This window comes from Carassius auratus, chromosome 13, assembly GCF_003368295.1.
Source record: "Carassius auratus strain Wakin chromosome 13, ASM336829v1, whole genome shotgun sequence".
In the NCBI taxonomy this organism is placed as follows: domain Eukaryota; kingdom Metazoa; phylum Chordata; class Actinopteri; order Cypriniformes; family Cyprinidae; genus Carassius; species Carassius auratus.
The window spans coordinates 12,208,356-12,224,458 of record NC_039255.1 but is presented as its reverse complement, the minus strand read 5'-3'; the positions used below and the strand labels follow the sequence as shown (position 1 = coordinate 12,224,458).

Sequence of the window (16,103 nt, the reverse complement as noted above, 5' to 3'; positions counted from 1 at the left end):
GATAATAATAATAAAAAAAACATCATTACTTACCGTAAATGCTTGCAGCTTTAGTCTTATAGAGCAACTAAGTACAATTTTTCACCCTATACATATAACACCGTTACTTAATATGAATAAATCACTATTCGAGTGCTATTTTAATCTTAATTATTCACATAGCTGGGAATAATTTGTCATTAAATGAGTTGTCATCACTGGTTGTGCGGCGTAGTCGTGCTGCAGTACCGATGGTCACCACTCAGGGCGCTCTTCACAGATATTCTGTCTGCAGGACACAGCAGGGTTTTGTATTTTCCACCCACTCGTTAGCGTGTGCCATGTTTGCGGAAGTTGAATCGATTACTGTGTCGTTTGAAAGAAATGTAGCAAATAACCTTCACGTTTAAACAAATACATTTGCAGATTATTTCGTTTGTGGCCGTCCTAAAATAATTATGACGTTACCAAAGGGACCCGATTCTCTGTGTTTCGACAAAGACGAATTTATGAAGGTGAGCTGTTAGTAATATATCAACTGAAAACAGACCTGTATTCAGCTTTACACTAACATGATTGAGCAGCGTTTATGTTTAGTTTGTGTTGTATTTATATGTTTAAGTACTGCTAGAAGTACTGACTGACCCCAATGATGTACACTTACAAATAATAATAATTAGCAAATTAATCTATTTTTCCACGTCTGGCACTTTTAATATGTTCATTTGACTAAGATAACAACTGGTGGACTTGAATAAAGTTTTAACCCTCACAAATCCATGTTCTTTTTATAAATGTGACTGTGACTTCAGTGTAATTTTGCACCAACCAAAATGTACTCTAGAAAAAATAAATGAAACATACTCAAAAACACAACTTATTAAAACACAACATAGCATTCTACTTGGAGAATGTTAACACATTGAAATTGTTTAAATCACTTCTCATGAGATTATGAAAAATCATTGAACTGTCAGCTTGATAGTACTATATCTTTAAAATCTATTTTAAAATGAATGTGTGGTATCTCAACCACCAAAGAGAGAAAAGGGTTAATGGAAGCTCTTTTTGAAATTCTCCATACAATAATTGACATTATTTTACACCTTTTTGTCTGAGGGCATTTTTATTTAAAATATTTGAATATTTCCATGCAGGATGACTTCGACGTGGACAAATTTGTGGCTGATTGCAGAAAGCGTGTCCAGCTGGAAGAGATGCGTGAAGATCTGGAGCAATATTACAGGCTTCTCAAAACAGCCATGGTCGAGCTTATCAATAAAGACTATGCAGATTTTGTTAACCTGTCCACAAATCTTGTGAGTCTTGTGTGCTTTGTCTTTTTCTGGAGCATTATGAGTTTTGCCACATGCTTTGTAGGCTTATTTTTTGTATCTGTGTTTTAGGTTGGAATGGATAAAGCCCTTAATCAGCTCTCTGTCCCTCTGGGCCAGTTACGGGAAGAGGTGCTGGTAAGTGCTTAATACATGAGTGAATACATTTGAATTGGCCATATGCAAGTCATCATCTCGGTATCTTCCTCTCATGTGCAGAGTTTGAGATCGTCTGTGAATGAAGTTATTGAAGCTATAGACACCCAGCTGTCCAAGCAAGATGACATTAAAAAAAAAAAGGTAAGTCATAGTGATGAAACTTAAAATACTGTGTTACGACTATACACATATTGTCCGACATTATGTCTTTTGTAGCTCTGTGTGTTAAGACTCATCCAAGTTGTGAGATCAGTGGAGAAGATCGAGAAAATTCTTCACCAAAACACTAAGGATTCAACATCACTTGAGACCAGCAGGTATGTGAAGTAGTGAAAGAGGCAAGAAGTAAATAAGACAAATACACTTCTTATTTATTAGTCTGTAATGCTCACCAAGGCTACATTTATTTGATACAGTTAACTCTTGTGAAATATCACTAGTAAAATAATTATAATTGATTTATATAAATATATTTTAAAATGTAATTTATTCCATTGCAAAGTTGAATTTTCAGCAGCCATTTCTCCGGTCTTCAGTGTCACATGATCTAACAGAAATCTTTCTAATATGCTGTTTTGGTGATCAAAATGTTTTCTTATTATTAATGTTAAAACGATATTGCTTAATATTTTTGTGGAAACATACATTAAATATTTTTTTCAGGAATTCTTTGATGAACGGAAAGGTCAAAAGAACAATGTTTATTTGAAACAGAGATCTTTGTTACAATGTAAAAGTCAAGTCACTTAACACACTTCTTGCTGAATAAAAGTATCTTACATTGCAGCAAAACAACTTCTTGAAATATGACTCATGGCTTAAGGAAAGGATTCTTTAGATCATATACCATTTGCATTTTACTTTACACTTGAATGAACAGAAAATGAACAGCTTATTCTTTGTTTTTAAGTCCTCTTCTGGCAGGTCAGATCCTAGAGCGGATTGCCACAGAGTTCAACCAGTTACAGTTTCATGCAGTCCAGAGCAAAGGAATGCCATTGCTTGATAAAGTCCGACCGGTGAGCTCCCAGTCTTAAAGTATCCCAGTGTGTTTCCTGTCACTTTAAGCTGCGGTAGGAGAAAGTATTGTACACTATATGAACCAAAGTATTGGGACATACCTCTTTCGATCAGACCCATTGCAACAATTGCCTAGTCATGCAGTCTACATTTTCTATGGCTGAGCAGCAGCATGCCAGCCTCAAATCACCAAGTACAATGCCAAACATCTGATACAGTGGTGTAAATACTACCATTGAGTTTGGTGTGGGCCCACACAGATCCCTTACCTTTGGGATGAATAGGAATCATCAGTTATAGTTGCGGGTTGGTGTTGATTTAATGCTCAGGTGTCCCAATACTTATGTACATATAGCGTATATATAATTACTGATTTTTGACTTTTCTCTGTATTCTCTGTGTTCCAGAGAATAGCAGGCATCACAGCCATGCTTCAGCAGTCACTGGAAGGCTTACTGATCCAAGGCCTGCAGACGTCGAATATAGAAATCATACGGCATTGCCTCAGGACATATGCTACCATAGATAAGACGAGGGATGCAGAGGCACTGGTCGGACAGGTCTTAGTCAAACCGTACATGGATGAGGTAGATGTTACATATCACCCGGTTACAGCAGTACAGTCAATTGTAATTTGCATATCTGTCATTATTTACAGTGTTGTTCGTTTTGCAAATGAGATTCAAGCCTACAGATGCAAAATGCATCTGTCTTCTCCATCTGAATGTAGATTTTCTCCTTTTTTTTGGTCAGGTTATAGTTGATCAGTTTGTCAAGTCCAACCCCAACGGTCTTAAGATGATGTACACCAAGCTGTTGGAGTTTGTGCCTCACCATTGTCGACTGCTGCGAGAGGTGACTGGTGGGGCAATCTCTAGGTATGCCTGCCACTCAAAGTGAACGTTTACTACACTGTGCTATTGCTGTAGTATTACACACAGTGCATTTTAATTTAATTAGAGTTTACCCTTTTGTATGCCCAGTGATAAAGCAGACATTGTTCCAGGATATGACTTCCTGGTGAACTCCGTTTGGCCTGAGATCATTAGAGGTGTTGAGGAAAGAGTCCCTTCCCTTTTCAATCCTGGGAACCCAGATGCATTTTATGAGGTAAGCAAAGTGAAAAAATGCACCAGCGTTGACTTCATTTATTTACTTCTTGTTTTTCTTTGACTGAAATCACTTTATAAAATGGAATTGTACGTCTCATGAAATGGTTCTCTTTGTTGCTGTGTTCTTGTGTGCAGAGATACACAGTCAGCATGGATTTTGTTCGTAAGTTTGAAAGGCAGTGTGGCTCCCAGGCCAGCGTAAAGAGGCTGCGAGCACATCCGTGCTACCAGAGCTTCCAGAACAAATGGAACCTGCCGGTGTACTTCCAGCTGCGGTGAGTATGAGGACTTCGAAATCCAGTCACAGTCGTACCATTCCAGTGCTTTTGTTCATGAGCTAGTATTCTGTGTCAATACAACATAGAAAAAAAAGTGCTGGCAAAGAGATTCCTTTAAAGGGGTTGTTTGTAACCCGCTTCCAGTAAACTCTGGTGTCTGTTGGAAGTGACTAAATAGTTTTTTGTTGTTTTTTTCATCATTTTTTTGGAAACTCCTGTGTTGCTTGGATTCTGTTCTTTGTGCAATATTTTTCAAGAGAGATAATCACCCTGGATATGAATCGATCTGTGTTTTAGGCTGGACAGTCTTTGCTCTGTGATGTTTGATCACTATTCGTTGGTTCTAAAGTCCACTGCTCTCTTAGTTTGTTCAAGCCAGTAAAATGTGTTTGCTTTTTCTTGGAATTAAGGTCTTGTTGTAGACTTCAGTAGCTCTTGTGTTGTCTTTGTTTAATGGTTTAACATACTGGATTTAAAACAATTTTGGCTGTTTACTGTAGATACTGAACACTTTAAGACATCTTTAAGTCTTCTATTTAATGATTATTTATTCAGATTCAATTATTTTTAAGTATTCTTAAATTGTATTTGTTAGTTGTTACAACTAAAAGACCAAGTGTACAAGTTCTCTGATTTTAATGGCCAAAAGGATTGGTGAAAGTCTTGAGTAAAATTGCATTTGCCATTCGTCACTCCGTTTAGTTCCCCCATACTTCCTGTGCATCAGCCCACATGGCAGCCACATACGGCCAATTATAGACTTGTGTAATGGGTTCTCCATTACCGTCTGACCTTTCAGATCACAAATCAGCTGTTTAATGTTCTGCTTAATACAGATTTAGTATTTGTCAATGTAACTGATGTAACAGATGTAGTAGTAGCAGAGGCCACTTGGAAGTCTTAACATTTACAGCTGTCTCTTGACTTGTTTTTCAGGTTCAAGGAGATTGCTGGGAGTCTAGAAAATGCCATTTCTGATGGACTAGAGGCAGCTCCAGGTCAGTCAGTGAATTTGGGTTACTGCACATGAACATAAAACAACACCTTTAGGACATGTTGACAGGGATATGTATTATTGCTTTCTCTGTTGACCTGTTGACACTTTTTGTGATAAATATAGCTGTCACTTTTACATGAGTGTGAGTAACTGATCACCACTGACACCTAGTCTGCTTTTGGTATGTGTGAACTAGCGGGCAGCAGCTACCACCTGCAGGTGACCGAAGTGTTGTGGAGCTGTGTGTGCAGGAGCTGGGCTGACCAGGTGTACCTGTCACCGCTTGCTCATCGATTTTGGAAACTAACGCTTCAGCTGATTTCCAGATACACCACCTTTCTCACAGAGGTAAAGCATTCCTGGCAGAAATGATGTGAATAATAATAGGACTGTTATTGATGTCTGTCTTTCATCCCACAGGTCCTAACGAAAACACCCCCTCCAGACACTAGCAAAGATTTGATACGACCGCTCCCAAGTTCTGCCTCCTCCACATCCAGCCGTACATCACAGGATGCTGACAGCGAAACTGGCGGCCCCACTGTTTTATCTACCAAGAAGCTCGTCTTCATCGCAGCCGATGTTGATAAGTTACAAGGACAGGTAATTCTGTTTTTTGTTTTTTTTCTTCACATGGAGCAAGAGTCTGATTTTGATCTTATTTGGACTGAGTGTGAAATCACTGCCTCACTCTGTTCCCAGATTCCAGATATATCTGAGATGATCAAGGCAAAATTGGAGAGTATTGGGTTCAAAAACTTTGCCGTTGTTTCAGGTTTGTTCTGGAGTTTGAAGCAGTTTCTGATGTTGTACGATTCTGATACCATTTCTATTGTTCCCAAGTAATACGTTTGATTCCTGTTTGGTGCTCCAGAAGCCTTGCAGGATTCCAGTGCATCCCTGTCCAGCTGCGTCCCCACACTGAACAGCAGAATGACTCAGCATCTAACAGAAAGGAGCATTCGTTTCCTGAAAAACGCTTCGGAAGTCCCAAGACTTTATCGAAGGACTAACAAGGTTGATATGCCTTATGTAATATTTAAAAGTCATGCAAAAATCTGAGAGGCAAGATCTGAGACAGGCTGAAAAAAACACATTTGGATTGATTTGTTTTGAAATGTTTATAAATTATTTGGTTGACTTTTCCCCCAATACAATATTAACAGATCTCTCAATCTGATGGCTCGATCCATTTTAAACAGAATTTACAAACCATCGCAAGGAATAACCAGTCAACTACCGCTGGATAGAACAAAGTCCCCATCCTGCAATTTTTTTTTTGCTAATCTGTTATATAATGTAATGTCATAATGTGAAAGAAGTCCGTAGCTACTTTTGGTACATACTTTAAAAACCGGAAAGTGCCAGTTTGCAAGCTTTTTTGCAAGTTTACATTTTCCTCTACATGGAAACAAGATGATGCTCAGTGCTCTGGCCTGAACTTTAGCTGCTCTCTCATTAATAGGAAGTGCCCACCAGAGCCTCAGCCTATATGGACAACGCACTTCAGCCACTCCATCAGCTGGTGACCAACTCCAAAAATGTGGTGAAAGACTCCATTATCCAGGAGTGGCTGCGGGTCACACTCTCAGACTGCACCCACAGGTACAGCAGAGACAAACTTTTATGATTCAGAAACTTTATTAATCCAGGATTGAATAACGTTTTGTTTAAAAATGACCTATGTGTTTGATAGGTATTTTGAGACTATATCAGATGTGCTAAGCTCAGTGAGGAAAATGGAGGAAAGTCTAAAGAGGTTGAAACAGGCTAGGAAAACGACCACCCCCAGCACCATGGGCATCAATGCAGGACCATCAGATGACAGTAAGATCCGCCTGCAGCTGGCGCTGGATGTGGAGTATCTTGGAGAGCAGGTATGAACATGGTTTTTGATAACCTTTTTTTCTATTTGTGCATATCAGGTTTGCTTCATTGTTGTTCTCTTTTTTTTTTTTTTACCCAAGATTGAGAAGATGGGTCTTCAGCCAAGTGACATCACCATGTTCTCTTCTCTGCTGGAACTGGTACAGGAAGCAAGAGATCTCGCTTCAGCAGAACAGACGGGGTCCTAAACCACAATGGCCCTAGCGGGCAGATCAAATTAGGGTTCAAAATGGTTACAGATCCGAATGATGCCACATGGCTCAGTATAAGCTCCAGAAATGGTTTCATGAAGCTCTGCGATCCCTCAGCTGTTCTAATAGCAGCTATCTCAACCTGTCTGGAGAAGAGGCACACTAAAAGAATGTGATTCACTCTCTGATAAGTTATTTATTGTTGAACGGTATGGGATAATATGGCCAGAAAAGTCATATATGAATAGAGTTTTTTGTATGAAGCAATCAGCACTCAACATATAAAGTGCTGTAAACTCTTGTGTCCTGTCATATGTGGTTACATCAAAAGATTGCACTCAATGCAGGTGTTTGACTGGAGTTGTATCTGTCAGAAATTGTTCTCCTCAGACATAAGCTCTGGTGAACCCTGCCAAACAGCATCAACAGTGCAAACGCTTAAAGAGGTTTCACTGCTCAAATTACCTCTGTTTTTCTTCTGGGTGTAGGACTTTGTGTTTCACTGGGTAAGAATGGGACTACTAAGATTTAACAATAAAAATGAGGATAGTAAGAAATATTTGTGAGTGTGGTGTGTGTGTAGAGAGTTAATTTGTTACTAAAATGGCCTTGTCGAACATTTAGAAAAGGTCAGTGACCCCTCAACTGGAAGTGTGTATTGAAGCACTATGGTGTGGGATTTTTAGATGCATTATTAGATTGTAAAATTGTTTATTGATCATGTGCTTAAATGATCCACTGGATAAAGTAAATGTGGGTTGTTGGATGACTATAATATTTCATGCTGTACAGTTGATTTTCTTTACAAGATTTTTGGTTTCTTATATTTTTGTTGAATCATTTAGCAGTTTTGATTAAAAATGAGCATCCCCCTAGGTCATATTTGTTAATAAATATTCAACTTTAATTTGTTTTAACAGTTCATAAATGTAGTTTATAGATATTTCTTATTATGAATGCATCATTAAAATAATTTAAATTAATTCAAGTAACCATGTTATGCATAGAAACAAACTCTTTATTAAACATTTTAAATTAGCACATACTAAAATATAAAAACACCCATGTCCTGACAATCCTTAAAAATATTGCCTGAGCAAAGATACTAACTTGATGTCCATTATTTTAACATTATGGTTATAATTTGAATGGAAACATTAAAATAGTGTTTATATTGTAATATAATGTAAAGTCACCACCAAAGTGTAGTTTTTTTAGGTTGTTGGATTGACGATTTTGCCAAGCATGAGTATGGCATTGGAGTTCCCCTCTACAATAGTAAAGAAGAACCGCCGGTTGACTGTGACTTTATGGGGAACTCTTCCATCTTCAGTTTTATTCTGAACCTCCGATCCTCCCTCTGTCATCTCAAACACAACCTTATTCAGGACCTGTAAGATATATGGAGGTATGCAGCCTACAGATTACTGTTGTCATGTGTTCTACAGTAATGAAAAGAACCGTGTGGACCTTATTGATAATAAAGGTAGTTATTTATAATCGCTACAGCTGGTAAGAACGGGTTATAGTCCAATTTTACTGGTCCTTCAGATGCTACAAACTCTTGCTCTAAACAGAATTTTACCTTATCAACAGTGAAGTTCTCCTTGCTGCTCAGTCTTCTGAAGTCGGCATCGGAGCCCATGAGGTATTTTTCCACTGCCATTTCAGATAGGACTGATCTCAGGTCTGTCACAGCGGTCAAGGAGAATTTGGGCAAAGATAGTTCCAGATATCTGCCAACACAAAGAAGTATTTGAGCTCATTTTATTTACCATTTTCGGTGTGCACTTTCTCAGACTAAACATATACTCACTTTTCTTTTAGATTTCTATGCCATGTAGGTATGACTGTTAAGAGATGCTTCTCAATGTCCTGCAGGCTAGCTCCCTTGTTAGGCAGCACTAGGAGCATATATGTCCTCTTACTGAGACCGAGCTTGACTATTGAGCACTTCCTGCCAACATCCTCGAAGTACATGTAGTTTCCAGTACGCATCATAAAGGGGACTTCGACACTTGAGTTCTCATGCGTCCAGAACTTCTGATCACTGTTTGCTTCAGGCTGAAAAGCAGTTTTCCAGTTACCTGGAAAAGGTTAGAGATTTTAAAAAGCTACTTTCAAAATCCCATCCTGCAGCAGGTGATTTTTTTTTGATTTCATTTCAAGTGCCTCCACGAGTCATTTATTTCTTTTCTGTTGCACGTAAAAATAAAAAGAGGCTGTTTTTCTTTCTCCCTCTAAATACTTGATGGGTTATTTTAGCCACTGAAGTACTATTTTTGCCCAAAGGAAAAAGTAAATTAAAAGAAATATTGCTAAATCTCTTACTAATTGCAATAAGTCTTTCAAGATTCTTAATGAAATTTATATACTTAGAATATTCTTAAGATCGTTGAATTAAATGAGGATGCACAGTTTACATCATTTTTGAATCACTCACCTGTAAAATGCACTGAACTAGCAAACAGCAGGTCCGTTTTTGGAGTAACACCCTGAAACAGCTCCTTAACCTTGCTGTCTGAAGTTTTCTGAATAAAGTTGTTCACCTGCACCTCAGCTTCCTTTGCTTTTGAGAAGTCCACTGCTCTGACAAAAGAGTCATCTGAGAAGTCCTGTGTTCCACGTAAAAAGTCTTTGGAAAGGTCAGCGTCGCTGTTAATGAAAGTCCACACGAGGGTCCGGAGATCATTTCGTGATTCGTCTACATGCGCACTGATGGCCTGGAGTGTACGCAACACTGTGTGTCCATCAATGAAGTATGCACAGTCTGTCTGTTCAGACTCCAGGTTGAGTCCTAACAGCTGCTGGTAGGAAATAGCAGTCTTTTTGGATGCTCCCAGGTAGAGGGTCACCAAAGCCCCAAATGCATTTAAGGGTGACAGCAATGTATTTGCATGCTTCTGTGTTAGACTAAGTGCCTGGTACATGCGTAGCCCGAGTGAATTCTGCAGTTCTGCTAACACAGCGGTCCGTTGGGTGAGGTTTTTCAGGTTCTCTGTTGTGCTGCTTGGTCGTGGGTCTGGCTCAGTACCTTCCTGAAGAGGAGTCAGTGGATGAATGGTCTCGAAGGGCTTGTGTTCCTCATTCTGAATAACCTCACAGCTGATGTTTTCAGAGCTAAAGAGATTGAAGGGGTGGACATACACTCGATTGGTTGTTCCCAGTGCGAAGCAGGAAACCACTAAGAGAGCGAGGAACATCTTGTTCATCTTAATAGGAAATCCTCGGTGTGCCTATTGGATATTAAACTGATTTGATTATGACATGGAATCCTCAAAAAACTTATTGCACAATACATTGAATTATAATAGACATACTAACATATTAAAACTTTTTTTTGCACCTCAGAGCCAACAGGGGGCTGTTTGCTATGGCTGATTGATCTCTGCTTTTGCACCCCTGATTTTTCACAAAATAAACTGACCAGTTTCTGCTAACAACAGCTGAGGTTTCTGTACTGAGCTGCATTTGAGGCCAATAACCCTACTGAACCAAAGAGTAGAGAACACATGACTCAGATAAAGGAGCAAAGAGTTGAACAAGTACATTTCAGTTCAAAACGCTATTTGTTTTAAAATAAATTATACTTTTGTGACAGTTAGAGCATTAACAACTGTACAAAATAGTTCTATGCCAAATAAATACTTTTCTTTTAATCTTTCTTTTCATCAAAGAAACCTTTAAAAATTCAATCCCTGTTTCAATCCCCCACCCCCCGTTTTATGTAACATCATTATGGGCAATTATTTTTATTATTAGCATTATTATTATTTCAATAGCATGTAGTGTCAATTTATTTTGGCTCTTTGGGGAATTTCAGCAATTGTTTTCACCATAAAAAAAAAATAAATGTTTGCCAATTTTTGTTGTTACACTGCCAAGAAAAAGAAAATACCAGATTCAGATTCAAAATGTATTAAGTCTCCACAAAATTCTTGAGCACCAAATCAGCACACTCCAATGATTTTCTAAGGACTGTGAGACTTAAAAATTATAATTAATTATATAAAATAAAATTATATAATTATGAATGTAATTTGTGTAAAAAATAACAGTCCAAAGTCCTAGAGCTGCACAATGCCGTACTGAGATGCAGGTAATATGTTTGAATCGGTTATCGCTGTTAAGCAAAATTCAACTAAGCCAAAAGATTTACAAGGATCATTTAATGATAACTTTTCAATCACATGCATAGATAATCAGTCATAAAGGTGCAATAAATAAATACATAAATAAACAAACAGATCTCTGATTTACCTTCAGATGCTTTGCTGATTTTAGAGCTGGACTGTGGTGGACTGAGGGTCTATCCAGTATTTAAATGACATATACTGCATGATGACCAGTCCACCGAGTTACACATTAACAAATTATTGAGACACTCAGATTTCCTCAGTGTTCAGCGTTTGTGTGTTGATAAACAACTTAGTAAGAGGAAACCATACAATATTTACCTTAAACATGATGTCAGAATGGTCGGTGGGGAGAGAACACTATGATATGGACGTGACATTCATGAGATGAAAAACAGGAAACTGGGTGAGTCATTCAACCACTTTTGAAATTGTCTGAAGAACTTGTTCAATTTACACCCCAAATTAAAGGAACTATTTCAAAAAGTATTTTTAGGAAATTGTAAATTACAATAATCTGCAATACTGTTTACTAATTGTTACTACTTAGTACAACCCCAAAACCAAACATTCTTGTCCAGAGGACACTGGACATCTTACCCCATATGTTAAAATATATTTTAATATTATTATTTTGGCAAAGTATTATATACTGTAGCTACATAAATGTAGAATATTAAAAAATAATAAATAAATCTAGTCTGTCCCCATTTCCATCCAGTGGGCCTAAATGCACCATATTGTCCGAGCATTGGTTTCAATTCAAGACCTTGCACTTAAACCCAAACAGGATATTGACACATCATGTACGCCTGGTTGCTGGTTTCCCTCTTGTAAAAGATAAAATGATAAAACACATTTATAAAACTTATATACAGTATATATATTAAAAACTATATATATATGTATATACGTACACAAACAGACACACACACACACACACCACGACGCAGTGTAAGAGTTGAGTGAGCTCAAGTCTTTGTAGATGATTAGCATTTTGATGAAGGTGTTTCCGTTTGTCTCATTTGCTGATGTAATGCAGACAGAGGAAGGACACTCACAACTTCTGACGAGACGCTGGGAGAAGTAGCGAGGCGACTTCGTGTTTTTGAAAGTTGAGTTCTCCTAAACAGGTGCCCAGAGTTCCTCATTACAACCGATAAACTGGCTGCTAGAGACACAATTTACCATCACATTTGAGCAGCGTTACATTGACAACGAGAATACAGTACACTAAAACGAATATACCTTCTTCTTTTTTTTTTTCTTTTTCTTTTTTTGTTGAAGAACTAAAACTACATGCAAAACAGCGGAATGGCGGAGGAAGACAGTTTTTCTCACCTAAAGACATTCCCCCAGGTGTTTCCTGTATTTCGAGTTCGTTCTTTAAGTGACACTTCGGCTTTTAAATCCAGAATCTTTAACAGACTCCGCTCAACCTGCTCAGGTAGGATGATGTTTGTTTATTTATTTTGCACATGTTTATTTTTTGTTGTTGATTAATTCAAGTTCATTTGATATCATCTTGTGCTGGTGCAGTGATGCCCTCATCAGTATAGGCTATTCCACTACTCCAGTGGCTGACCTGTTCTCAGCAAGGTTTAAGGATGTTTTAAGAAAAGATCAGTCCTGCTTATTATTGTTCTTTTTTTTTTTTTTTTTTACATTCATTTACATTGTTTATTTGTTTCTTTATTTTTCAAATGTTTTAAAGGTTCGTTATGTGCATTGGGTGTGACCCCAAATAACAAGTATAGTGTCCCATTGACTGTGTCTGAGGAGAATATGTTGATATTTATGTGTAATGTAAGACTGGGTGTGAAGATTTCCATCCAGTGGGCTTATGTGCAATATACTGTCCTAGACATTGCAATTAAACCCAAACAGGATATTGACAAATCATGCAATGCGGGCTGTTGGTTTCCATCTTGTAAAAGATAACATTATAAAACATATTTGTTGTCCTGTGCTACCATTTGTGCTGGTATATATATAACAATATATATATATATATATATATATATATATATATATATATATATATATATATATATAAAATAAAAAACTCTTATTGTGTAGCTATTAGAGATAACCAAGTATGATGTCTCTTATATGCATGGTTAAGATTAGCTAGTTTAGTCAAATAACAAGGGCTTAAATAAACCTATATATAGCATGAATTGGAATCTTAATATCGTTTATGTTTCTTTTGTTTGTTTTGCTTGATCCACAACATGATTGAGTCACGTTAATCTGTATTGTTTCGCCGCTAAACACTGTAATTCTTGTGAAGTTTTGTACACACTTGTGTTTAAGGTTTTGCTCTGTGGTTTCTTGTCTTACCACGTAGGAGAGATATAATTTCTAAACCAACATAATCAGTAAACCCATTCAGAGAAGGTATGTTTTAAATGTTATCACCCACATTGTTCTGTAACCTTTAAACCGTGTTAAATCCAGCTGCCTAGTTGTCTGACACATTTTTCAACCACAGTCTCTGTAGATATATCAAAAGGAAAAGTTATCATACAGTATGTTGAAAGTTGTTAGAGGTACTGATGGTGAAAAAGCTTATTGTTGATCAGTAATGTTGAATGAGCTCAATAGTTCTGTTTCATACGACCGTTTTTAGTTCAGATGTCCAGGGCAAATAGATAGATGGTTACATGCATGTCTATTTTTGAATGGTTCTATGGAAAATCCTTATATTGCAACCAATTCAGTCTTGTTAATGATATAAAATACAATGTCTTTGTATTATTTGATGCACATCTTTCTTTTGTTAGTGTTAGTGTTAGTGTAGCTGAGATATATCTATAGAAATGACAGTTTAAAACCACTTCCTGACAGCTCACCTCTTCGTTAACCATGCTCATGCTTTCTTGTTCTATCAATGTTCTAGATTTAAATTGAGTCGTTTATTATTTGTAGTGTAGTGAGCCCTGTATGTGGCCCACATATTCACAGAAATACAGTTAATGTTGAATGAATTCAGTGCATCGTGTTTCTGTGAACAGTTAAAGATTTCATTTTTTGTTTCAGATATTAGCCTTCATACTCAAGGTTCAGTACAATTAAATTTTGACGCCATTTGTGGCATGATTTCTGGTACAGAAAATTGTTTACATTACATACATTATACTAAGCTAATGCAAGCATATATTCATAGCATTTGTAGATGCTTTGACCAAAAATGTTATACCATAAATAGCTGTGATGTACTGTAAATCTATAAATCACTGTTTACAATAACAAACATTAGCAAACTCCTAGAGAAGTATTGCCAACGGTAATGAACAATTTAGACAACTTATTGATTAAACTTAAAATATAAGCAGTGTTATACTGAATAATTAATGTATGTGCTTCTTGAAAAATACAAGCATTAGATTTCATCTTTCGTTTCTTTACATTGCAATACTGTATTTTTGCAATATGCTAAACTGCATTTTTATGTCAAAAATAATTGAAAAAAAAAAAAAAACATTTTTGACATATTTTAACAATGAACCTTTTCAATATGCAACATTGTCGGCAAGTGACTTGTTTTTTTGTGCTGTGTGATTGAAATCTTTCAAGTGCTTTTTTTTTCTTCACTGCAGTTTCACTGCATGTTCACCAGGGGGTGTATTTCTTCAGCTTTTTCCAATACAATGCATCAGTCCTTGTCAGTATTGCTCTGAACCCTGTAAGAATGATTTTGTGTTGCAATGTTTTAAGTCTAACCCCATGAAATGTTTTTCACAAAGCCTCACATTAATAATTCATAATGTCTTGTTTGTATTCCTGCTACCACTTAATGCAACTTAGTGTACATCTATTTCCTCTCTGCCAGCAGTCGTTTCATGATCTATATGCAGTCTTTGCATTACGTCATTGTGTTTCGAGAGCCGTGTAGAGAAAGGGACACATTTAAATATACATCCAACAGTGGTTTGCATTCAACGCAACCCACACTTTATATTTCACACTGTGTGACACGGTGAAAAGGCACTGAGAGAAAGCCTCTTCACTCTCTGTTTGTTTGGATTAATTTGTAGGTTTTGCCTCCTTTGATGCTGGTGTGAGGATGTGTGTCGTCCCTCTCTGCACACAATTAGTCACGTAATGACACAGAGATGGAGGCCGGTGGAGCGGAGCTGCCGAGAGAGGCTGCCCTTTTCTAACAATTTGCTGGAGAAAGAACCTTTTCTGTTCTTTACCCTCTTAAAAGCTTGTTCCTCTCACCTCTGGGTGAATTCTAAACGGTCTTTGAATAGAGTTTCATGGCAGATAGTTTGTCAGTAGAGAGTTGGAATACTGGGTTCATTCTGTCTGTGATATAGATATCTTTAATAACAGTTGCTTTAATTGAAACATTTTTTAAAAATGTATTTAATTTGACTTTTTATTTCATATATTTCATAGTTCTTCATATAGGAGTTTAGAAATAAAGAAATATGAAAAATGACTTGTATGGCATATAACCTGTAAACAGTACCAGGAAAACCCACCTAAATAGAAGATAAGAAAATAGAGATATCTTTGTTTTTGATTGAAGAAGATCCAAATGAGAATAAATCAATGTTTTTAATGACTTGTAAAGATACAGTTTAGATCAGAAAGGGATCCACAAGATTTTTTTAAATAAAGTAATACTTTTATTCAGCAAGGATGCTTTAAAACGCAAATACATTTACAATGTTACAGAAGATTTCTATTTGAAATAAATGTTGTTCTTTTAAACTTTCTATTCATCAAATAATCCTGAAAAAATCCAATTTGTCAACAATTATAACAATAAGAAATGTTTCTTGAGCAGCAAATCAGCATATTAGAAAGATTTCTGAAGGATCAGGTGACACTGAAGACTTGAGTAATGGCTGCTGCAAATTCAGCTTTATCACAGGAATAAATTCAATTTTAATGTATATTTAAATAGAAAAAATATACTTTTTGTTCTAATATTTCACAATGTTACTGTTTTTATTGTATTTTGATCAAAGAAATACAGCCTTAGTGAACAAGAGA

At 36.8% G+C, this 16,103-nt stretch overlaps 3 protein-coding genes across 5 annotated transcripts in view; 2 read left to right on the top strand and 1 right to left on the bottom strand.

Moving 5' to 3' along the window:
- Positions 1-295: 295 nt before the first annotated feature.
- On the top strand, positions 296-7,832 carry LOC113112680 (conserved oligomeric Golgi complex subunit 2-like). The gene is made up of 18 exons (XM_026278448.1): positions 296-494; positions 1,137-1,298; positions 1,386-1,451; positions 1,533-1,613; positions 1,689-1,789; positions 2,383-2,491; positions 2,900-3,079; positions 3,246-3,370; positions 3,476-3,602; positions 3,740-3,879; positions 4,819-4,880; positions 5,076-5,227; positions 5,300-5,482; positions 5,582-5,654; positions 5,754-5,896; positions 6,345-6,484; positions 6,576-6,756; positions 6,847-7,832. The coding sequence occupies exons 1-18, from the start codon at positions 438-440 to the stop codon at positions 6,952-6,954; spliced, it is 2,190 nt and encodes a 729-aa protein (XP_026134233.1). The 5' UTR covers positions 296-437; the 3' UTR covers positions 6,955-7,832.
- Positions 7,833-7,958: 126 nt separating this feature from the next.
- LOC113112682 (angiotensinogen) lies at positions 7,959-11,303 on the bottom strand. The gene is made up of 5 exons (XM_026278455.1): positions 11,218-11,303; positions 9,401-10,193; positions 8,774-9,044; positions 8,543-8,693; positions 7,959-8,348 (listed from the first exon to the last, which is right to left on the bottom strand). The coding sequence occupies exons 2-5, from the start codon at positions 10,167-10,169 to the stop codon at positions 8,172-8,174; spliced, it is 1,368 nt and encodes a 455-aa protein (XP_026134240.1). The 5' UTR covers positions 10,170-10,193; positions 11,218-11,303; the 3' UTR covers positions 7,959-8,171.
- An 836-nt stretch (positions 11,304-12,139) lies between these two features.
- The window catches only part of LOC113112681 (phosphatase and actin regulator 2-like), a 30,452-nt gene continuing 26,488 nt past the window's right edge, over positions 12,140-16,103 (top strand). For 2 of the 3 annotated variants that reach the window (XM_026278453.1, XM_026278449.1), the window contains exon 1: positions 12,209-12,540. In XM_026278453.1, coding sequence (XP_026134238.1) covers positions 12,393-12,540 — 148 coding nt within the window. In that variant the 5' untranslated portion in view covers positions 12,209-12,392. Of the gene's footprint in view, positions 12,541-16,103 lie in introns of all 3 variants that reach the window. The other variant, XM_026278450.1, reaches the window with a different exon arrangement.